Here is a 25,611-nt window from a genome sequence, read left to right on the forward strand (position 1 = left end):
ACTAACAGACACACACACTCACACTAACAGGCAAACACACACACAGTCAGAGGCACACACAGTCAGACACACACACACACACTAACACATATATATTTTTTTAATTTAACCTCCCCCCCAGCCTCCTTACCTTTGGGAATGCTGGGTGGGGTCGCTTTCTCCCTGGTGGTCCAGTGGCTGCTGGGCGGGCGGCACTGGCTGCTGGGCTGATTGCTGGCGGGCGGCTGGCGAGAGAGAGCTCCCCCTGAGCTGTCTGCTCAGCTCCCTCGCGCGCCGCAGAGTGAGGCTGGGAGCCGGAATATGACATCATATTCCGGCTCCCAGCCTCCCTCTGCGGCGCACGAGGGAGCTGAGCAGACAGCTCAGAGGAAGTGCTCCCTCGCCAGCCGCCCGCCAATGCCGCCCGCCTGACCGGCATGTCTGTTAGCCGCGAGGTCCTCAGCACTAACCCCTTTCGTTATTGAAGCCTCTGTGCAACCAGGGTACTATATATATTCATAAAGCAAAGAGGTGCACTCATAGGTCTTGATCCAAAGTGAAATGTATTCAATGTTATTCATGTGAAGTCACGATTAACGTTTCGACACTTCAGGGTCTTTTTCAAGATCCAAAAATATAACCAACACACACCACACACAGTACATACAGCCAACACACACCACACGCATAAAACATACAGTTAGCACAAACCACACACAAATTACATACAAGCAGAGCACACACACAGATTACATACAGGCAGCACATACACATTTATAGCCGTGCACAGCCCATTTCATTAGGACGGGCACCGGGAAATTCTTGCCCTATGTTATTTTTAATGTTATGTAATGTAAACATTTTTTTTCGTATTTGATTTTTATTCATTTTTTGACATCACAACAAAGACAAAATATTATTGAAGTTTAGCACAGTTTCTGATGGAACAATATGCATAACTTCAATCAATGTTTGCAATTACGGAGAGAACGGCATACATTTAACGATTAATTGTACTGCACAATATTAATAAATAATAATGTGAACATGTTGAGTGTGTGTGTGTGTGTGTGTGTCTAGTGTAGATGGCTGTAAGTATAGCAACTGTGTGTAAGTTATGTGTTGTGGCGTTCTGTGTGTCATGTGTAAGGCTGGCTGTATGTAATGTGAGTATACATGTGAGTGATGTGTGTTACTGCATGTGGGTATATATATAAAGCAAATAATTCTATAGAATGGCTATGTAACTGAAATGTAACTAAACTATATCTATATTTGCATAAGATGTGTACTTTAATCAATCATTCGCAAATCAATACATTCTACACACGTTGAAATACTAGCCTCCTATTCTTCTTTGTGACAGCTTTATATTTGTTTGATTCCAGGCACGCGTTGCTTATGAGATACAAATACAAAAATTATACAGTTTGTAAAGAAACCAAACACTGTGTTATGGTATTCTGCTATTTTACTTGCTGTATTTTTTTTTTTTTCCAAACTATAGAGATATGGCACTCCTGTGAAACACTTAAACAATCACGGTCTGAACTTGATGACTTGATGCCCACACAGCTGACTAAACACTAAGTAGAGTTTAAAAGTGAAACATTTATTAGTTTTGGATGAAATTTAGGGAAGGCCTGCTCCTGCTTCATGTCAGCTGTTTTACATCACATTACTTTAAGAAACTGAGCTGAAAGATTTATCTGTAGCTTAATACATCTGAATACATTGGTACATACCCGGAAATTTGGGTCACAGTACAGGGTTAGAAATGTGTACATTAGCAATCAAGTTCTAAAAGTCAAATATTTATGACAGATTACTTTTATACTTTTAAAGGGACAAACCGACTGTATTATGTTCTGAGTTGCACACAAACTCCTCCATAAGATACTTGCATGACAGATACGTGATTAAAATAGTGATCCTGTATTTTAAAATGCCTGGCTATGCAGTCAGATCATCTGATGAATGTAGTTAACAAAAAAATAAAAATAAATGATTTAGCAAAATTCTTCAAACCAGCTATAGTCAAAGCTTGGCCATGTGACCCTACATTTTGCAATTTGAATGCAAAACCTCTACAATATATAGTTTAGTATATAAACCCCAAGATATATAATATTAAAAAAAGAATGAGATCATACCATACATATCCTAATTCCCCAGCAGGTGGCAGTAGATAATCACATTAAACCATTTTGTTTTCAAATATTTCCCATTCAATAAGTGCTCATTAGTGCTGTCCCGAACGGTTCGCTGGCGAATAGTTCCTGGCGAACATAGCGTGTTCGCGTTCGCCACGGATGGCGAACATATGCGATGTTCGGTCTGCCCCCTATTCGGCATCATTGAGTAAACTTTGACCCTGTACCTCACAGTCAGCAGACACATTCCAGCCAATCAGCAGCAGACCCTCCCTCCCAGACCCTCCCACCTCCTAGACAGCATACAATTTAGATTAATTCTGAAGCTGCATTCTTTTTTTTTCTCTTTTTTTTGTGTTTGTGTTTATTATACATTATCCTCCATAGGCAGTAACCTGTGTTTATTATACATTATCCCCCATAGCCAGTAACCTGTGTTTATTATACATTATCCCCCCATAGCCAGTAACCTGTGTTTATTATACATTATCCCCCCATAGCCAGTAACCTGTGTTTATTATACATTATCCTCCCATAGCCAGTAACCTGTGTTTATTATACATTATCCCCCCATAGCCAGTAACCTGTGCTTATTATACATTATCTCCCCCATTGCCAGTAACCTGTGTTTATTATACATTATCCTCCCATAGCCAGTAACCTGTGTTTATTATACATTATCCCCCCATAGCCAGTAACCTGTGTTTATTATACATTATCCTCCCATAGCCAGTAACCTGTGTTTAGTATACATTATCCCCCCATAGCCAATAACCTGTGTTTATTATACATTATCCTCCCATAGCCAGTAACCTGTGTTTATTATACATTATCCCTCCCATAGCCAGTAACCTGTGTTTATTATACATTATCCCTCCCATAGCCAGTAACCTGTGTTTATTATACATTATCCCCCCATAGCCAGTAACCTGTGTTTATTATACATTATCCCCCATAGTCATTTATTGTTGGACCTAGGCAGCATGATGTCTTAGGCCGGCCCAGAGAGTGAGTGAGTGAGTGAATAATATAATATATATGTTCAGAAACATATTAGTAATATATGTAAATCGGGTTCATGCAAAGAGGGTGAAAATGTATTAAAGAAAAACACACTTATTGCATCAAATTTACAAAGCCAAACTTTTAAAAGCTTTCCTCATTTCTTTCTCGGGATGAGGAATATATCGGTTGTAGACTGAGGATTTCCATCTGCCCAATCTTTTAATAATATGCACTGGAGTGTCAGTGTTGAAGGAGACCGAAGCTGCCCCTATTCTAAATGAAAGACCCGAGACATGGATACAACCCAATCTTAGGAGTAGTGTTCTGATGTAGAAGATGAATTTAGCCGTAGTCAGAGGGATTCAGTGAGAGTAGTGGTGAAATGTGTGTGGCATGACTGAGTGTGGGTAAGTAAGAGTCAAGTATTTTAACTGGGCACTAGTTCTAGGTGGGATAAAGTGGTTGTCAGGGTACCTGAGGCCTCTACCTCCGAAAGAGGTAGAGACTTAGTGGTTTACTCCTCCAGCAGGTCGGCTTCCTCCATCCCTCGCGGCTCTCCTAGACACTCTCACGCTGGCCGCGAGGGATCCGTCTCATTTTATGACGTCACGCACGCTGCCCGACGTCATGACGTCAGTCCGGACCGATCTGTCACTCAAGTGACTGGAAGCCACTCAGGACTCGTCGGAGGCGGGTATACTCACTGTAACCAGGGTATTTAAACCTGTTTCTCCCATTCACTCATTGCCCTGTCGTGGTTCTAGCCTGTCTAGTCACACAGTGCTCTGGCGATTTCAGTTATTCCTTTGGTTCCGACCCGGCTAGTTTGACTTACTCTGTTTCCCTCTGGTATCCTTGACCCGGCTTGTTCCTCGCTCACCTGTCCTCTCGTTCCCTCAACCTCGGCTTGTTTCTGACCATTCTCTTTACTCTCCGTACGTTAGTCCGGCCATTCTAAGGTCCGGTATACGTACCCTGTCCTGTTTGTACTTTGCGTGTTGGATCCCTGTCCCGATCCTGACATTACGACAGGGCCAATGGATCCTGCAGGTACAAACAGTCAGGTTGGTCCCTCTGATTCCAGGTTTGACGCCATGGAACACAGAATGGACCAGATGGCACTAGCACTACAGGCGCTATTATCTCGTGCCAATAACCCACCTGAGGAGATCCGTACTACTTCCATCTCTCCTGTAAGTTCTGGTCTAGAGGTAGCCACTGTAGGTGCCTCTTCCCGTATTACCCCACCTGTACGTTATGGTGGTTCACCGGAGAAGTGTCGTGGTTTTTTTAACCAGATTAGTATCCACTTCGAACTACAACCTCGCTCCTATCCCACAGATAGGGCGAAAGTTGGATTTATTATCACCCTACTCATTGAGAAAGCTCTGAGATGGGCCAACCCACTATGGGAGAATGATAACCCATTGGTATATAATTATAATGCCTTTGTAGCTGCATTTAGAAGAACTTTTGACCCTCCTGGTAGGAAGGTTAATGCAGCCAGATTACTGTTGCGCCTGAGACAGGAGAACCGAACACTTGTGGATTATGCACTAGAGTTCAGGTCTCTGGCGGCAGAAGTCAAGTGGAATGAGCAGGCTTATATAGATGTATTTTTGAACGGGCTATCAGATATTATCCTTGATGAGGTTGCTACTAGGGAGCTTCCTGAGAATTTAGAGGACTTAATTTCGTTCATTTCTCGTATTGATGAGCGTTTAAGAGAGAGACAGAATACTAGAGAGAGGAACTTCAGACCTGCCTTTAAATTAGCCCCTACATTTCAAAGTCCTGAGTCCAATACCTCACTGTATCCTGAACCTATGCAGATAGGCAATACTCGCCTCTCTGAAGAGGAGAGGCAGTACAGGAGAAGGGAGGGTTTATGTATGTATTGTGGAGCCAGAGGTCATTTGCGTCTGAATTGTCCTACTCGCTCGGGAAACGCCCGCACCTAAGTTTCTCTAGAGGACAGGCCTTGGGTGTTTCTATTTTGTCCTCTACGCATAATTATAAAGATCACAGGCTTCTGTTACCAATTTCTTTAACGTGGGAGAAGGGAATGCTAAAGACCATGGCCTTGATAGATTCCGGAGCTGCTGAGAATTTTATCGACCAAGTCTTTGCTACTAAACACACTATCCCATCCCAGTTAAAGGACCACTCTAGGCACCCAGACCACTTCAGCTTAATGAGGTGGTCTGGGTGCCAGGTCCTTCTAGGGTTAACCCATTTTTTCATAAACATAGCAGTTTCAGAGAAACTGCTATGTTTATGAATGGGTTAAGCCTTCCCCCTATGTCCTCTAGTGGCTGTCTCATTGACAGCCGCTAGAGGCGCTTGCGTGCTTCTCACTGTGATTTTCACAGTGAGAGCACGCCAGCGTCCATAGGAAAGCATTATGAATGCTTTCCTATGTGACCGGCTGAATGCGCGCGCAGCTCTTGCCGCGCGTGCGCATTCAGCCGACGGGGAGGAGAAGAGGAGGATCGGAGGAGGAGAGCAGGAGGAGATCTCTCCGCCCAGCGCTGGAAAAAGGTAAGATTTAACCCCTTTCCCCTTTCCAGAGCCGGGCGGGAGGGGGTCCCTGAGGGTGGGGGCACCCTCAGGGCACTCTAGTGCCAGGAAAACGAGTATGCTTTCCTGGCACTAGAGTGGTCCTTTAAGGGATACACCCTTGGCCGTTGAGGCCATAGATGGTAGACCTTTACTTGAGCCTGTTATCTCTCGTGAGACTATACCCATTAACTTAACTATTGGTATCTTACACGAGGAGAACTTATCACTTATGCTCATTTCATCTCCTTCTGTTCCCATAGTCCTGGGCTACCCATGGTTAAAGAGACATAACCCTATTATCGATTGGGAATTAGGGGAGATAATCTCATGGGGCCAGGGTTGTCAGGAGAGGTGTTTACGCAGGGTGTCTCCATTGGCTATGATTAACACACCAGATAGTTCTACCCAGTCTACAGGGAGACAGATACCTCCTCTGTACATAGACTTGAAAGCAGTGTTCGATAAGAAGAACGCTGATACACTACCCCCACACAGGACCTTTGATTGTAAAATTAATCTTTTGCCCGGCACCATGCCCCCCAGGGGTAATGTATATCCTCTATCCATTAAAGAGAATTCTGTTTTAGAGGAATATATTCAGGAGAATTTAGACAAGGGATTCATTAGGAGATCCTCTTCTCCCGCCGGGGCTTGATTTTTTTTTGTTAAAAAGAAGGATGGCTCACTCAGACCATGTATTGATTACCGAGGTTTGAATAAAATAACCATTAGGAATGCCTATCCGATCCCCTTGATTACCGAGCTCTTTGATCGGCTAAAAGGTTCTAAGATTTTCACCAAGTTGGACCTCAGAGGGGCATATAACTTGGTGAGAATTCAACAAGGTCACGAGTGGAAGACGGCGTTTAATACCCGCTACGGGCATTATGAGTACACGGTCATGCCTTTTGGCCTTTGTAACGCACCGGCAGTATTCCAGGATCTAATTAACGAAGTTCTTAGGGAATTTCAACAGGATTGTGTTATTGTATACCTGGATGACATTCTCATACACTCTAGAGAGATTGAGACCCACCATAGACAAGTCAGAAAGGTATTACACAAACTTCTACAACACGGCTTATACTGCAAATTGGAGAAATGCAGCTTTGACCAGACCCAGATAGATTCTCTTGGATACGTGATTTCTGGGGAAGGCTTTAAGATGGATCCTGACAAACTCCAGTCTATTCTAGATTGGCCATTGCCTAAGGTACTCAAGGCTATCCAGAGGTTTATTGGGTTCTCCAATTATTATAGGCGCTTCATTAAGGGTTACTCTTCTATTATTGCACCTATTACCAATATGACCAAACAAGGGGCTGATACTAAGACTTGGTCTACTGAAGCTCTCGTTGCTTTCAAAAATCTCAAAGAACTTTTTGCTTCTGCTCCAATATTAGTCCATCCTGATACATCCTTGCCGTTCCTACTTGAGGTCGATGCCTCTGAGACAGGAGTAGGTGCCGTTCTCTCACAAAGGTTGGGGGTGGATAAACCGTTACATCCTTGTGTTTTTTTTTCCAAGAAACTTTCTGGGCCTGAGAGCAGGTATGACATCGGAGACAGGGAATTGTTAGCAGTCATTAAAGCCTTGAAAGAGTGGAGACATCTATTGGAGGGCACCTTACATCCGGTTACTATTTTGACGGACCACAAGAACTTGTCCTATATTGGGGAGGCTAAGCGTTTGTCCTCTAGGCAAGCTCGTTGGTCCTTATTCCTGACTCATTTCAATTATGTACTTACTTACAGACCTGGCTCTAAGAACTCTAAGGCCGATGCTTTGTCTCGACAATATGAACCTTTCACTGTATCTGAACCGATTCTTTCTTCTATAGTTCCTAAATGCAAGATTGTTGCTAATACGAATCTCAGGATTCATTCCCGGTTACTGGCCGAGATCATTAAGCTGCAACATCTAGCACCTAAACAGACTCCTGAGGGTCGACATTTCGTTCCTCCTACTCTTCAACTGGAGCTGTTGCAATGTTTCCATAACAGCAAGATGGCGGGACATCCTGGTATCCGCAAGACGTATGCTTTGATTTCTAAAGACTTCTGGTGGCCTGCTTTACGTAAAGATACTAAAGATTTCATCGCTGCGTGTGAAGTTTGTACTAAGACCAAACAACCTCATACGCTCCCAAGTGGATTCCTGCATCCCTTAGAGGTACCAGAGAAACCATGGTCTTGTTTGGCCATGGACTTTATTGTCGATCTACCTATCTCTAAAAACAGACTGTTATCCTCACCGTGGTTGACAGATTCACCAAGATGGCCCACTTCATTCCCTTGCCTAAACTTCCATCCTCCCAGGAGTTGGCAGAGATATTCGCGAGGGAGATTTTTCGCTTACATGGGATACCTTCCCAAATCGTATCTGACAGAGGGTTCCAATTTGTTTCCCGTTTTTGGAGATCCTTTTGTTCTCAACTAGGTATTAAATTAAATTTCTCTTCTGCCTATCATCCCCAGTCTAACGGAGCTGCTGAACGTACTAACCAAAAGATTGAGCAATATCTACGTTGTTTTGTTTCCGAACACCAGGACGATTGGGTCGGTTTGATTCCTTGGGCGGAGTTTGCGCACAACAATCTCGTTTGTGACTCTACTCATTCAAGCCCCTTCTTCATGAACTATGGCTTTCATCCATCTATTCTTCCCTCGGTTTCTCCTTCCCAAGGTGTACCGTCGGTTGATGTACATGTTGCCAATTTGAGGAAGTTGTGGGATCAGACTCGACAAATTCTTCTACACAATTCTATGCTGGTTAAGAAACACGCCGATAAACGTAGAAGGGCGGCTCCGATTTTCGTTCCAGGCGATAGAGTATGGTTAAGCACTAGGAATATTCGGCTTAAAGTTCCTTCCATGAAATTCGCTCCTATATAGATATATTGGCCCTTACAGGATCTTGACTCGAATTAACCCAGTGGCGTATCGTCTAGCTCTCCCAGCTGCCTTACGCATCCCTAACTCCTTTCATGTTTCATTGTTGAAACCCCTAGTTTGTAACAGATTCTCCTCCACGATCGCCCCTCCTCGCTCTGTTCAGGTGGAGGGTCAGGAGGAGTATGAGGTTAACTCCATCATTGATTCTCGTATCTCTCGGGGGAGAGTACAATATTTGGTCGACTGGAAGGGATATGGTCCTGAGGAGAGAAGTTGGGTACCACAAGAGGATGTTCATGCTCCTCGCCTTCGCAGGGCGTTTCACTCACGCTTTCCGTCTCGTCCCGGTTCCTTCCGCCCGGTGGGCGTATCTGAAAGAGGTAGAGACTTAGTGGTTTACTCCTCCAGCAGGGATCCGTCTCATTTTATGACGTCACGCACGCTGCCCGACGTCATGACGTCAGTCCGGACCGATCTGTCACTCAAGTGACTGGAAGCCACTCAGGACTCGTCGGAGGCGGGTATACTCACTGTAACCAGGGTATTTAAACCTGTTTCTCCCATTCACTCATTGCCCTGTCGTGGTTCTAGCCTGTCTAGTCACACAGTGCTCTGGCGATTTCAGTTATTCCTTTGGTTCCGACCCGGCTAGTTTGACTTACTCTGTTTCCCTCTGGTATCCTTGACCCGGCTTGTTCCTCGCTCACCTGTCCTCTCGTTCCCTCGACCTCGGCTTGTTTCTGACCATTCTCTTTACTCTCCGTACGTTAGTCCGGCCATTCTAAGGTCCGGTATACGTACCCTGTCCTGTTTGTACTTTGCGTGTTGGATCCCTGTCCCGATCCTGACAGTGGTATAGCGGATGGATGAGTAGTTTGGTTCGTTTTAGAGGTTTGTAGAGAAAGTATATAGTGATCATGATTTTTAGCGATATCCAATATTTTTAAGGTGTTCCTAGTGCCACCACTCATATCTGGTGTCACAATAGCTTGCATTTAAAGAAAAACTAAACTTTTTTGACTGTAATATAATAGCAGTCAGTTTCCTTCACACGTGTGCGTTTCAGGGCCTGCCAGGGCACAGTGTCACACCAGTGCAACTCATATCTGGTGTAACAGTAGTGTACATTAAAAAAAAAAACTAGAAATTTGACTGTGAAATAATAGCAGTCAGTTTCCTTCACACGTGTGCGTTTCAGGGCCTGCCAGGGCACAGTGTCACACCAGTGCAACTCATATCTGGTGTAACAGTAGTGTACATTTAAAAAAAACGGGACATGGCTAGCTTGGTATCCAACCTTGTGCAAATGGGGAGTTTGCGGTTGTGCAAATGGACTGTTTGCGGTTGTTTGCGGTGCGTTAAATGGGGAGTTTGGTCTGTCACTGTGAAGCGGGCGTAACCCTTACACTACCTGATCGATACAACATCATACCTGATGTTTTAAAGCACGTTATTCCAAACAATTTAGGAATGTTAGGTGATTTATGCCCTTTATGGATTAAAACCAGACTCTGCATCAACTATGTAATTTTCCATTGGAGTTTTGCCATGGATCCCCCTCCGGCATGCCACAGTCCAGGTGTTAGTCCACTTGAAACAACTTTTCCATCACTATTGTGGCCAGAAAGAGTCCCTGTGGGTTTTAAAATTCGCCTGCCCATTGAAGTCTATGGCGGTTTGCCGGTTTCGCCCGTTCGCGAACATTTGCGGAAGTTCACGTTCGCCGTTTGCGAACGGAAAATGTTATGTTCGCGACATCACTAGTGCTCATTGTTAATACATTTGGTATATAATAATCTTACATAATTTCAAATAAAACACATAATTATTAAATGACTACTCAAAGGGCAACTCGTTTGTTTCATATTTGGTACTCAAACTATGTATATTGGAGTAAGAAACAGGAAAGTTTCAATAAAATTAAACAGTGATAGAAATTGTTAAAGGACCACTATAGTGCCCTGAGGGGGCCCCCACCCTCAGGGTCCCCCTCCCGCCGGGCTGGATGGAGAGGAAGGGGTTAAACTTACCTCTTTCTCCAGCGCCGCGCGGGGAGCTCTCCTCCTCCTCTTCGGCTGACTGCACATGCGCATCAATGCTTTCCTATGGATGCTGGCATCTTCTCACTGTGATTTTCACACCTCAATGAGACAGCCACTAGAGGCTGGATTAACCCAAATATAAATATAGCAGTTTCTCTGAAACTGCTATGTTTATAGAAAAATGGGTTAACCCTAGATGGACCAGGCAACCAGACCACTTCATTAAGCTGAATGGCATTAAATGGCATTTGGCCCCGCCCCCGTGCTGATTTTAGCCAATCCAATGTTTTCCCTATGTCACAAAGGGGGCGGGGCGAGCACCGGCAGACCTGCGCAGTGCTGGAAATGAGGTGAGTTTTAAACTTTTATAGGGGGGCTGAGGGGGGCAAGCCCCCTATATGGTGGGTTTTCACTATAGGGTCAGGAACACATGTTTGTGTTCCTGACCCTATAGTGATCCTTTAAGTTTTTGCACAAATGCCAGGCATCACCCTGAAAAAAATGTGTTTTTCATTTTTTCACTAAACAGCAATTGACAAAATTATTACCGAAATGAATGTTAAAGGAACACTGAAAAGCAAGTAACCAAAGTAACTACTGGGAGAAAAGAGTTTTATGGGTCAAATCAACACCAGCATTAAAAGACTATATCCGTGAGCTAGATTTCTTTACGGTATTTCCAATAGTTTTGTCTAAAATAATAGAAGCTTCAAACTGTGTTGGTGAATAAGCTACATCATTACACATCTCGACAGTGAAATAAGTAAAGCTGTTACTGTAAAACTCCCAATACAGAAGAAGCGTTAGATTGCATTGGCCAAAGTTTCTACACTAAAGGGACACTCCAGTAAAGATCAGATGTTGAATTTGAAAAAAAACCTTGGCCTCTGTTATGGGGCCCTCTAACTCCTTAGAGCTCAATGAACCCTCTAAAAAAAGTTAATAGATACAAAATAGAATGGAAAGTAAATGTACACTCAAAAGATAATACAACTAATTAAATGTCTCAGGTTGCATTATTGTCATGGTCTTTAAAGGACCACTATAGGCAGCCAGGCCACTTCAGCTTAATGAAGTGGTCTGGGTGCCAGGTTCATCTAGGGTTAACCCTGCAGCTGAAAACCTAGCAGTTTCAGAGAAACTGCTATGTTTACACTAGGGTTAATCCAGCCTCTAGTGGCTGTCTCACTGACAGCCGCTAGAGGCGCTTCCGAGCTTCTCACTGTGAAAATCACAGTGAGAAGACACTGGACGTCCATAGGAAAGCATTGAGAAATGCTTTCCTATGGACTGTTTGAATGCGCGCGCGGCTCTTGCAGCACATGCACATTCTGCGCTGACGTTGGCAGAGGGAAGAGAGTTTCCTAGTGCCAAGGGAGCCCGGCGCTGGAGAAAGGTAAGTGTTTAACCCCTTCAGCCCTGTTGGAGTGGGACCCTGATGGTGGTGGGGACCTAAAGACCCTATAGTGCCAGGAAAACGAGTTTGTTTTCCTGGCACTATAGTGGTCCTTTAACTAATCATAAAATGGAGAGTATAGCTCTAACTGTCTAAGAAAACATCTGACCTTTGCCCAATGCCATTGCCTAGAGACTTTTCCACCTAAAATATTATTTTTTACATTTGCTTATCTTTACCAGTGTGAGAGCCTTATCCCTAAATCAAACCAAATAATAAACAGTTTCCTGTACAAATCACAAAACCATATGCAAACAGTAAAGCATATTTCATTTAATGTTCTGTTGACTTGATGCTGAGAAATATTTTATATGCTGTGAAATATCACCATCTACTGTAACAAAAAGGGATTATACTTTCTTAATTTCCTGCAGCCAGGAATGATGAAGGCCGGAAATCAGGACAGGTTTTCAGGAGTCAGTGAGGTTTGTGTGTAAGAGCTTGTCTGTTTTTACTAGCTGTTAGCTAGCTGGAGAGTTCTTTTTTTTTTGATGGTACAGATGTATGGATCAGAAAATTTTTCTGGAGTTATTAAAACGGATTATTCATTTGTTTTATTTATTTTTTTTACAAATATCTGCAGTTTTTTGTTCATTTTTTATTATAAGTCTGGATGTCCTGTTATAGCTGGAGCTGACATGCAAATTAATTTAACCACTGAAGTGCCAGACTCTGAAAATGCATGAACACACATGGGTTCACCATGGAGCATCATGGGGCCCTGACCAATCTAGTGCTTTGAAGGTTAAATGTGTGTTTTTACTTATCTCTGTTGCACCACTCAACTCAATGAGTGCTTCAGTAGTATTTACTGTGGTCAGCATGTGCGGAATTGTCACAGTGACAGTTTGCTTCAACTACTTGTAAAATCAATGGTTCCCTATAACAGCTATTAGAATTAGCTCTCATAAAATCATTTAAATACAGGTGATACTCGAAAAATTAGAATATCGTGCAAATGTTTATTTATTTCAGTAATGCAACTTAAAAGGGGAAACTAATATATGAGATAGACGCATTACATGCAAAGCAAGATAGTTCAAGCCATGATTTGTCATAAGTGCGATGATTATGGCTTTTAAGCTCATGAAAACCCTAAATCCACAATCTCAGTAAATTAGAATATTGTGAAAAGGTGCAATATTTTAGGCTCACAGTGTCCCACTCTAATCAGCTAAGTAAGCCATAACACATGCAAAGGGTTTCTGAGCCTTTAAATTGTCTCTCAGTCTGGTTCAGTAGGAATCACAATCATGGGGAAGACTACAAACCTGACAGTTGAGCAGAAAACCATCATTGACACCCTTCATAAGGAGGGAAAGCCTCAAAAGGTAATTGCGAAGCAAGTTGGATGTTCCCAAAGTGCTGTATCAAAGCACATTAAGAAAGTTATGTGGAAGGGAAAAGTGCGGAAGAAAAAGGTGCACAAGCAGCAGGGATGACTGCAGCCTCGAGAGGATTGTCAGGAAAAGGCCATTCAAATGTGTTGGGGACTTTCACAAGGAGTGGACTGAGGCTGGAGTCAGTGCATCAAGAGCCACCACACACAGACGGATCCTGGACATGGGCTGCAGATGTTGTATTCCTCTTGTCAAGCCGCTCCTGAACAACAAACAACGTCAGAAGCATCTTACCAGGGCTAAAGAAAAACAGACCTGTTCTGTTGCTCAGTGGTCCAAAGTCCTCTTTTCTGATGAGAGCAACTTATGCATCTCTTTTGGAAACCAAGGACCCAGAGTCTGGAGGAAGAATGGAGAGGCACACTGCAAGATGCTTGAAGTCCAGTGTGAAGTTTCCACAGTCTGTGTTGATTTGGGGAGCCATGTCATCTGCTGGTGTTGGTCCACTGTGCTTCCTTAAGTCCAGGGTCAACGCAGCCGTCTACCAGGAGATTGTGGAGCACTTCATTCTTCCTTCCACAGACAAGCTTTATGGGAATGCTGACTTCCTTTTTCAGCAGATTCAGAGAATCTATGGGGCTTTGCCAAGAGAAAGATGAGAGACATGAGACCGAACAATGCAGAACAGCTGAAGGCCGCTATTGAAGCATCCTGGTCTTCCATAACACCTCAGCAGTGCCACAGGCTGATAGCTTCCATGCCACGCCACATTGAGGCAGTAATTGCTGCAAAAGGGGCCCAAACCAAGTACTGAGTCCACATGCATGCTTATACTTTTCAGAGGTCCGATATTGTTCTATGTACACTCCTTGTTTTATTGATTGCATGTAATATTCTAATTTACTGAGATTGTGGATTTGGGGTTTTCAAGAGCTGTAAGCCATAATCATCGCACTTATGACAAATCACGGCTTGAACTATCTTGCTTTGCATGTAATGCGTCTATCTCATATATTAGTTTCCCCTTTTAAGTTGCATTACTGAAATAAATTAACTTTTGCACGATATTCTAATTTTTCGAGTATCACCTGTAAATGATAGGGAAAATATGTGATAGAAAATAGCTAACCACTATATATATATATATATATACACACACACACACACACACATATAGTAATTAGTCACTAGAGCTGCAGGAAAACTAATTTAACTTAGCTCTACTAAACAATTTAAACACATTTAGGAAGCTTTAGCATGTTGATCATTTTTACTCTGGCATAGTGAGTGTACAGTTGCGTAACCTTTTTGTTTATGTATTTGCAGATAAAAATAATATTTCTCCTTTAGAGCTCTGCATATGTGGAATAAACAGCTGGAGACTGTCAAATCCACCACCAGTTTGATGTATTGGAAAACACCAGCATCCACCTGCACATCATTTATACATTTCTAATTGTTTTGCATATATCTATCGGTTGTGTAATAGTGTGTCTATAATCAAATTGTAAAATATGTCTCTGTTATCTCTTATTTTATCTGTAACAACATGTTTGTAAGCTCTCCAGGACATACCTTAAAACTAAAGAAATAACAATATGTAGTTCTGCTGAAATATTTTATGTATAAACAAATAAATAAATAAATATAAAAATTAGACAGACTGAGATACCCGGGCCGATTGCTTATGTTTACTTGTGAGGGGAGAAAAATAATATTAGTATACTGCAATCACAGCCTGATCCTACTGTAAAATATATAAAACTACTAAAAAGAGATGCTTAAGAATATCTACTTTATATATGTGCATAAGAAATAATAAAATAGTTAGAAATTTTATTTTGGTGAATTGGCAACCAGTTATCAACAAATAGACCATAGGGAACACAGTTACATACATGCCCAAATTTTTTTTCCACATTTCAGTTTAGATTTTGCAGTATAGGTGTCAACTCACCACATATAACTGGTTAGTGGATATACACCTATGAGAAACGCCGGTCATAAAGTGTAAGTGTTCAATAAGTGTGTCAGTTATGGGAATTTAAAGGGACACTCTGCTGAACACTTGCTGAAATGCTTTATATGTGAATAGTGTATCCTCTTTTCTATCGTTTTACAAAAAGTGCAGGTTTGTTACACACACCTTGGGTTTCAAGCAGACAGCAGGTCCTGTAACTTCCTAGTATTTTAGCACAGTGGAGATAAACTTAAAATGCAGCAATTGCCCAGAGCACCTGCCTTGCAAAAACGTCTCATAGAGCTGCATTGGGAAGTCTGTGATTAGACAGTCCTGGGATGGGGAAGAAGAGGAGCTGTTTTTATATATACCCCCGATGAAAAATGCATAATTAAAAAAATGTATGTTTTCGTTTAGGATATAGCTACTAAACATTTTTTTTATGTGGGAGGGGCAATGGAATGTCCCTTTGAGAGTAATATATAAGAAGTCACTGTTCACAGTATTATGGTGTTTGCTTGTGGATAATATGTTTCTAATAGCATAGGTTTATTTGCGGTGATTTCTTTATGCTATTGATGAGTTAAGCAAATATAAACAAAGGAATCTAGGATTGCCATGGTGCACAACACAAACAGTTCACAAAGACGCTTGGGCATGACTTGTGCCATAAAAATCTGTTTGAAAACTTCATTAGACGTGTTTACATTAGCCTTCTGACTTTGTACACTGTATTTTGCAATGCACGGAGTGGATACATGCTTGGCTGCACACTGCTGCATGGTAACCTCTCATTTCTCATGTTAAAGAAGATATTAAAACTGTGTCTTGCACTTAAATCACAGCCTGCCAAACCATGAAGCAGAAACACCAGGCAGAACATGACAGTCCTTTCAGCTTGGCTTAGTAGAATACATCAGTTATAACTACTGCACTCGTGGTACCAGAACTGCTACGTATAACAGTAGCATCTATATAAAGAATATATACACTGTATTACGGGAGTACTTGCTATCTCTAATGATGTGTAACATGTAAAATGTTATGTATACACCTCGCCCAAAAGTAAGAATACAGATGAAACAATGAAATTCATCACAACAGATTATATGGGTACACATACACACTGACACACAACAAAGTGGCAGTTACATTTCAGGCATTCAAATATGAGTGTGATAGTTGAAAAGAATACAATAATTTATAACTTAGGTATACAGTATATGTAACTTTGCATTATAAGTTTCCTCCACTATTCTTCACACACACACACACACACACGTGTATATATATATATATATATATATATATATATATATATATAAATGTATATATATATATATATACATATCTATATACCTGAATATCACACTTTAAGTAACAAATATACCTGCTATATGACACTTTCATTATTACATATACACCTGTTATATCACACTTTAATTATTATACAGACAAACCTCACTTACCGACCGGGTTCCGTTCTTACGACTTGGTCGTAAAACGAATTGGTGAGGATGCGCTAGAGTGCATGCATTAGAGAGCAGGTCTATGTTTGGGGGAATTCCCCCGAACATACAGCAGCTCACTAGCACAGTAAATCCTGTGAATCTATGTTCAGGGAAAATTCCCCGAACATAGTTTAGCTCAAAAGCACAGGGAATCTCTTAAATCTATGTTCGGGGAAAATTCCCCGAACAGAAACCAGCTCTTTAACGTGGGGAATCCATCTAATCCCCACACTAGAGAGCTGGTCGCAAGTCCGAGCAGTCGTAAAATAGGTAAGTCGCAAAGTGAGGACTACCTGTATATACACCTGCTATATTACACTTTAATTATTATATATACACCTGCTACACCTGCTATATCACACTTTAATTATTATAGATACAACTTCTATCTCAAACTTTAATTATTATAGATACGCCTGCTATATCACACTTTAATTATTATACATACACCTGCTATATCACACTTTAATTATTTTAGATACACCTGCTATATCACACTTTAAATACTGTATCTGTTACTACTGTAATGCCATTTCAGTCCAGCAAATAGCAGTACCACTAAACTCAGCAGACTGGGACATGGGAATCCAGCACTAAACCTAACACTGACCCTAATTCTAACACTAATCCTACTATCTGGGGATGTAATGCCACATCATAATAAATAATAAGACTAAAGATCTCCATAACCCAGAGTGGACACTATTTTCCGATAACGCATGCTTCACCGTTAGGCACAGTTCATATTACATGATCATTTATATTTTACATTGATTGTTAGTGTACTGTAGTGGTTAATGTTTGGTGTTAGTGTAGTGTATGGGTTAATGTTTAGTTATAGTATATTGTAGCAGTTAATATGTAATATAGTGTATTAGGGTGGTGTACATTCATGGGCATATATATAAGGACTATATAGAAAGACATAGATGTCATGGTGCAGCCTAAGATTAGTGGGAGTCACAGTACTAGGCAACCGTTATTTTTATTAAAAATTGATGAAGGTTTTTGATAAAGACTGATGGTGAGCTATGCAATAATACCCCTTCACTACGTGGAATAATTGCAGATTACATCATCCTCTGTACAGTACGGGATTCTAGCCATAATTTGCCTATTGACATACTGTAGCTAGTTAACAAGAATCTGCGAAAATATATTCTATCCAAATGATTACAAAAAAAAATGGCTTAGAAAGATATGAGCATGCACAGCATATTATGGGAACAAATATTTACGTACAGGCATCCTGTAATATCCTTAATGTAATAAAACAAATTCAATAAATGTTATAATAAGGATGATGATTACTACGGGTGAAAAATGAAAGTTAAATACCTGTTTCTCTCTGTGCTGGGCCATTGTTCTTCATCCATTTAAGAAAAAAAAGTGAAATAAACTATAGCAGTTTAAAGAGCCGTTTTGTATGTGTAGCCTTAGAAGTGAAATATGAAGGTTTTTTGTTTTTTTTTTTAAATCACTCATGTTTGTTCTGCATTGAGTAGTGCTGTAGCAACAGTACGACAATGCCACACCTCTATACACTCTTACAAATAAAGCCAGGATTATCTTAGATAGAGTGCTTGGCTTAGTAACTTGGAGAGCAATGAATGATGTTATGATTCTAGTACAAATGTCAAGAAACAAAATAAACTGAGGAGAGTCCCATTTGGTGGCATTGTTAATAATGGCCAGCAGTATTGGGGTGCTTTGACATAGTAAGGTGTTTAATGCTGTATTCCCATATGGTTTAATCAGCTTAATGTCCATACTTTTCATGTGAGATAAGTATTTTAAGTAACCTTAAAAGATTTGAAACCATATACAGTATTTTGTTTTTGTGCTGACTGGTTTTCGTCTATGCTATATTGAGGTCATTTCAAGCAGTACCACTATTAGAGTTCTAGTCAAGGGTGTCGCAGTGGGGCCCTGGAGACCCAGATCTTTCTATCCCTATCTGCAGGGCTGGACCAGCTTAAAATGCTCACCCTTGTGCCATGCAGAGGGGTGTCTTTATGAGTCAGTGGAAAGATCAAAGATCTCCATCATTGACCCATTGCACCCACTGTAGTGAGGAAGGGTAGCACATAGAGCTTCTGGTCTCACCTTCTACAAGGTGCAGATCTGGTGTACGGCTCCCTTGAGCTCTGGCAGTTCAAAGCATTGCAATGTGTTACCATGGCAATGCTCTGATACTATGAATCTGGAGCTCACAAGAGTCATTATGCATAGTCTGCATCCAGCAAAGGGTGAGACCAGAAGCTCTCAACACTGGATCACCAGGGATCAGCATGATGCCAAAGGAAACATTTTTTGGTTTTAACAATTATATAACAAGTAGTTACAATTTGGAATATATATATATATATATATATATATATATATTTATATATATATATATGAAACTAGGGGGCTGCACTCACCTGAACATGCATAAATGGGGAACTGCTGGGGGCCAATCCACACAATCCACACGATCCAGCGCACCCTGTATATATATATATATATATATATATATATATATATATATATATATATATATATATATATATTTATATGTATGTATGTATGTATGTATATATATATATATATATATATATATATATATATATACTGCATCCCTAGCAAACACACACTGCATCCCTAGCATACAGATACACAAACACTGCATCCACACACACTTCACCACCAGCACAGATATACACACTGCATCCCCAGCACATACACACACTGGTGTATATAGGATTTATGCTGCCCTAGGCAGGACAGTGCTCGGGCCCCCCCCCCAATTAAAACTCCCCCCTTCCTGTCAAGGCCGCACTTTGACTGACAGACGCACACTTACTAACAGACGCACGCACTCACTGACCGACACACAAACGCACTCACTAACCGACACACAAACACATTCACTGACAGACACACACATTCACTCACAGACACACACACACACATACATTCACTCACAGACACACACACTTACACACACACACATTCACTCACAGACACACACACACACATTTCCACCAACACTCCCAAATTATAATTTTTTTCATTTTATTTTAAATCCACCTAGCCTCCCTGGGAGAGCTGGAGTGGATTTCTTTCCTGCGGTCCAGTGGGGCTGCTGGGCGGACAGGCAGGGGGCGGACATGCTGAGTGGGTGGTGAGGGAGCTTTAGTCTTCCTGCTCGGCTCCCTTGCGCGTCGCTTAGTGATGCCGGGAGCCAGTGTGATGTCATATTCCGGCTCATTAAGCAGAGCGCAAGGGAGCTGAGCAGGAGGAGCTCAGATGAGCATGCTCCCTTGCTGCCCGCTGCCCGCCGCCCGCCTCGGGGAAGCTCAAAAGTGGCCAGCTCTTGAGCCCCCAGGACACAAGGTAAACAAGGGATTTGCTGGGGCATTTGGGGTCGGCTTATTTTGCCGCCCCCTGCAAAGTGCCGCCCATGGCAGATGCCTTGTTTGCCTCGCGGAAGATATGTCCCTGCATACACACACTACATCCACAGCACAGATACACACACTACATCCCCAGCACACACATACACTGCACCCACAGCACGTATACACACACTACATCCTCAGCACATACACACACTACATCCTCAGCACATATATATATTCCGTATCGCTTTACAATATTATGAGAGGGGGGACCATGCATAATGCCTAGTAGCTCATAGGAAGGCTCTTCATTGAGTATTAAAGTCTGCTCAATATATTATTGGTGCTCAACTTCCATCAATTGAAGAAATCTACAGCAAGCAGTGTGCTCGGAGAATAAGTTGAATCACTAAGGACACATTTCATCCCAATTATGGACTCTTCAATCCACTTTTCATTTGGAAAAGCCAATTGGAGTCTGTATTGTAGGATCCGTAGGTTTGGGAATAGTTATGTTCCCTCTATGGTGATGTTTTTGAACTCAATCTATAAGCGATAGTTTCCTAAGAATATAATTGTATTGAAATTTAGTCTGCTAGGTGGATAAATTACGTAAGTTTGTACGAGTTTATGTATATCGATTGATAATTTGCACTTGGTGATTACTATTATTATACTATTGTATAATGTCTTATTTTTAGGCTGGAAATTGGTAGTAATGAAAAAGGATTGTATTCTTAAGTATTAGGGAATTGTGTTACTTAGTATAGATTGGAACGCTTACACTGGCAACAGTGGTGTATTTTGGATTAGTGCTGCCCTAGGCAGGAAGGTGCTCGGGCACCCCTCCTAATTTAAATTTTCCCCACTTCTTCCTTTGACTGACAGACGCTCACTCGCTGACAGATGCACACACTCACTGATAGACCCACAGACTCACTGACAGACGCACACTCTCATATACACTGGCAAACAATGACATACACACACTCACTGATTTGCCACACTGATAGACAGACACACACTTTTACTCGGACACACACTGACAGACTCACACTCACTGACAAACGCACACTCATTGACAGACGCACACTCTCACTGACAGATGCACACTCTGACAGACGCACGCACTCACTGACCGACACATACACACTCACTGACAGACACACACACATTCACTCACAGACACACACTTACTTACAGACACACACACACACATTCACTTATACACACACACACCCACACACACTCACTCACAGACACACACACATTTGCAAAGTGACGCCCAAGGCAAATATCAGTTACCTAGCGATAAATATATCACTGACTGGCAGTACATTTTTAAATAGTATTTTAAATTACTGTTGCATCTTTTCAGAGGCCAGCTTTGTTTCATTGACCTGGTATGTACATGGTAAGGTGACAATAAAGTTGAATCTGAGTGTACCAAGAGGCAGAAATAGGGAAGGGCCGGGATGGGGTTTGAGGAGGGACCATTGAGTCACTAAATACTTATAAATAATAAAAATTAGCCCCAGGTGTTTTTAACCCTAGCAATGCCCCTCGTTCTGGATAGTGCTTTTTTTATCTGTATTGTCTGGCCCACTTGAGTGAATGTACACACAGACCCCCATGTGTAGAGATTAGGAGTCAAAAAGCTATATTTATTGATGATCCCATAATCCTGATGATCAAACATTCAATGCTGCGTTAAGTTGCTGCATAGGAGCAGCTTTGCAAATAAATTAGGTGATGCACCTCTACAGATTCAGATATTCTAATGAAAACATTTATTTCAAGAAATTATACAGAGGAAATTTTGCGACGGAGATCTTTGAGTACAGCTCACGAAAAATGGGATCAAAAACAAAAGTGTTGCGTTTATAATTTTGTTCAGTGTATATTATCCCATCTCTATTTCTAAAGTACTCTGTTCAGTATTGCCAAATTATTTATGGGATCCATTATATCTGGATCTCCCTAATGTCTCCGAGTTTGAGCAGTAAGGAGCAGCTCTGTTGTGCAAGTGCAACATGTTAGCATGTAATTAGTGATAAGGAGATATAACAAATACACAATTTGCAATACCTTAGGTTGTCTATTTTTGCAAATGGTATGCTATCATGGGGGTAATTATCATTCCTGGGCTACCATACCGTCTCAAAGGCAACATAAGCAGTCTGGCAAATTTCAATGTGTATAAACTGAAAAATGTAACATGCTATATTTGACACTGTAACTTTCCAAAACACCATGAAACTCGTACATTGGGGGTACTGTTTTACCCGTGAGACATCACTGAATACAAATATGTGTACTTTATTGCAGTAACCGCAAACAGTATTGTGACATTCACAGTTAAAATGCCACACAGAACTAAAAAATAATTTTAAAAGTCTTAATTTCTCATTTTTAAAAATATTTTATTCATATTAAATTATGTTTAATATACAAATATTTTATGTGACATGAACAGAATGATATATGATAAGTGTGGGTGCACATAATATGAAAGAGGTGAATTACACCTGAATTGACATATAGCGCAAATTCAAGGTTTTGGTTTACATATTGTCTTGATCACAACTTGTACAATTGGCTCAGTTATTACCGTATATACTCGAGTATACGCCGAGTTTTTCAGCACATTTTTTGTGCTGAAAAACCCCAACTCGGCTTATACTCGAGTCAATTGTCTGTATTATGGCAGTTTACATTGCCATAATACAGACAGGGGGCTGTGGGGGCTGCAGAGAGCGTTACTTACCTTTCCTGCAGCTCCTGTCAGCTCTCTCCTCCTCCGCGCTGTCCGTTCAGCACCTCGGTCAGCTCCCAGTGTAAATCTGGCGAAAGCCGCGGCTCTCGCGAGACTTACAGTGTGAGCTGACAGAAGAGCTGACCGGACGGCGCGGAGGAGGAGAGAGCTGACAGGAGCTGCAGGAAAGGTAAGTAACGCTCTCTGCAGCCCCCCTCTCCCCCCACTGAACCACCAATGACACTGGACCACCAGGGAGTAAGAGCCCCCCTCCCTGGCCAGCTAGCAAGCAAGGAGGGGGGACGAAAAAATAAATGAAATAATAATTAAATAAAAAATAATAAGAAGAAATAATAATGAAAAAAAAAATATTAAAATAATAATAAAAAATAATAAATAAAATAATAAAATTGCCCACCCCCCCACCACTGCAACACACACACACACACACACACACACTGCACACATATACACACACTGCACACACACACACTGCACTCACACACACACACACTGCACTCACACACACACACACTGCATTCATACACACACACACTGCATTCATACACACACACACTGCATTCATACACACACACTGCACTCATACACACACACTGCACTCATACACACACACTGCATTCATACACACACACACACACTGCACTCATACACACACACACACTGCACTCATACACACACTGCACTCATACACACACTGCACTCATACACACACACTGCACTCATACACACACGCTGCACTCATACACACGCTGCACTCATGCACACGCTGCACTCACACACACACACTGCATTCATTATACACACACTGTAAATAAATATTCAATTAATATTTTTTTTTTAGGATCTAATTTTATTTAGAAATTTACCAGTAGCTGCTGCATTTCCCACCCTAGTCTTATACTCGAGTCAATACGTTTTCCCAGTTTTTTGGGGTAAAATTAGGGGCCTCGGCTTATATTCGGGTCGGCTTATACTCGAGTATATACGGTAATTGAGAATTTCATTCTCACCTACAATTGTTTTATTGTGGCCAGCCTAAGGGCACCTGTGCAATAATCATGCTGTCTAATCAGCATATTGATATGCCACACCTGTGAGGTGGATGGATTATCTCAGCAAAGATAAGTGCTCACTAACATAGATTTAGACAGATTTGTGTAAAACATTTTAGAGAAATAGGCCTTTTGTGTACATAGAAAAAGTCTTAGATTTTTGAGTTCAGCTGATGAAAAATGGGAGCAAAAACAAAAGTGTTGCTTTTATAATTTTGTCCAGTGTAATAAGACAAAGAAAAAAAGAAACACGTGCTCAGAAAATATTTAAACAACCAATTTGGAGCTTAAATGACCACTATAGGCACCCAGACCACTTCAGCTCAATGAAGTGGTCTCGGTGCCAGGTCCATCTAGGGTTAACCCTGCAGCTGTAAACATAGCAGTTTCAGAGAACATGTACATGAGGATATTGTTGTACTTGTGAAATATCGTTGAACAGAAATGTGTGTTTTATTACAGTAAAACATAGAAGGTTCATGATATTAACAGTGAAAACTTGGCCATATTTTGTGACTGGTTACTAAAAAATACAAAACTGAACATAACAATTTTGCAATACACTGGGAAAGTTAATCAAATGGTACCCTAAGATGGGAGCCAGGGATGTATTCACTAGGTTCACTAGGTAAAGTAGGCACCTGCCTACAGGTGCCTGACAACATGCGGGCGTCTGCTTTCAGCACTTATAATGTGCCTTTTGAGCCTAAATATGCTGGTTTGGAAAGATATGTACAGTGAGCCTTGACTGGTGTTCTCTGTAGTCCAATCATCCTTAATAACAGAGCTACATTAACAGTTATAGAGGATGTAAAATTTAGTGCTGTCAGCTCCACCAGTGTCTGTGTGTGAGGCTGGACAGGAAGAGGAAGGAATTGTATCGGTTGCGACTAGTTCCTATCCAGTAGAAGGACCCTGTCCTTTCTGAAGATAGGAAATAGCTTGCTCAGTGTGAGTAAGCTAGTTCCTATCCTTCTAGAGGACCTTTTCGCCCCCTGCTGGTCAGGTCCTGTATAGGGATAGGAACTAGACGGTTCACAGTGAGTTAGCTAGTTCCTATCCTGCTAAAGGACCTTTTTGCCCCTAGTGGTCAGGTCCTGCATAGGGATAGGAACTATCCTGCTCACACTGAGAGAGCTAGTTCCTATCCTGCTAAAGGACATATTGCTCCATAGTGTCCGGGTCCTCTTAAAGGATAGGAACTAGACGGTTCACAGTGAGAAATCTAGTTCCTATCCAGCAGAAGGACCTTTATAGCTCCAGTTTACACAGGTCCCTTACAGGGATAGGAACTAGACGGTTCACAGTGAGAAATCTAGTTCCTATCCAGCAGAAGGACCTTTATAGCTCCAGCTTACACAGGTCCCTTACAGGGATAGGAACTAGACGGTTCACAGTGAGAAATCTAGTTCCTATCCAGCAGAAGGACCTTTATAGCTCCAGCTCACACAGGTCCCTTACAGGGATAGGAACTAGACGGTTCACAGTGAGAAATCT

The 25,611-nt window shown here is 41.6% G+C and overlaps 1 protein-coding gene across 1 annotated transcript in view; it reads right to left on the reverse strand.

Annotated features, from left to right (window-relative positions):
• RP1 (RP1 axonemal microtubule associated) overlaps positions 1–18,331 on the reverse strand; it is a 351,147-nt gene extending 332,816 nt beyond the window's left edge. The window contains exon 1 of the mRNA XM_063451391.1: positions 18,242–18,331. Within this exon, the coding sequence (XP_063307461.1) occupies positions 18,242–18,279 (38 nt within the window). The 5' untranslated portion in view covers positions 18,280–18,331. The remainder of the gene's footprint in view (positions 1–18,241) is intronic.
• Positions 18,332–25,611: the final 7,280 nt, after the last annotated feature.

Source organism: Pelobates fuscus, chromosome 4 (assembly GCF_036172605.1).
Source record: "Pelobates fuscus isolate aPelFus1 chromosome 4, aPelFus1.pri, whole genome shotgun sequence".
Taxonomy (NCBI): domain Eukaryota; kingdom Metazoa; phylum Chordata; class Amphibia; order Anura; family Pelobatidae; genus Pelobates; species Pelobates fuscus.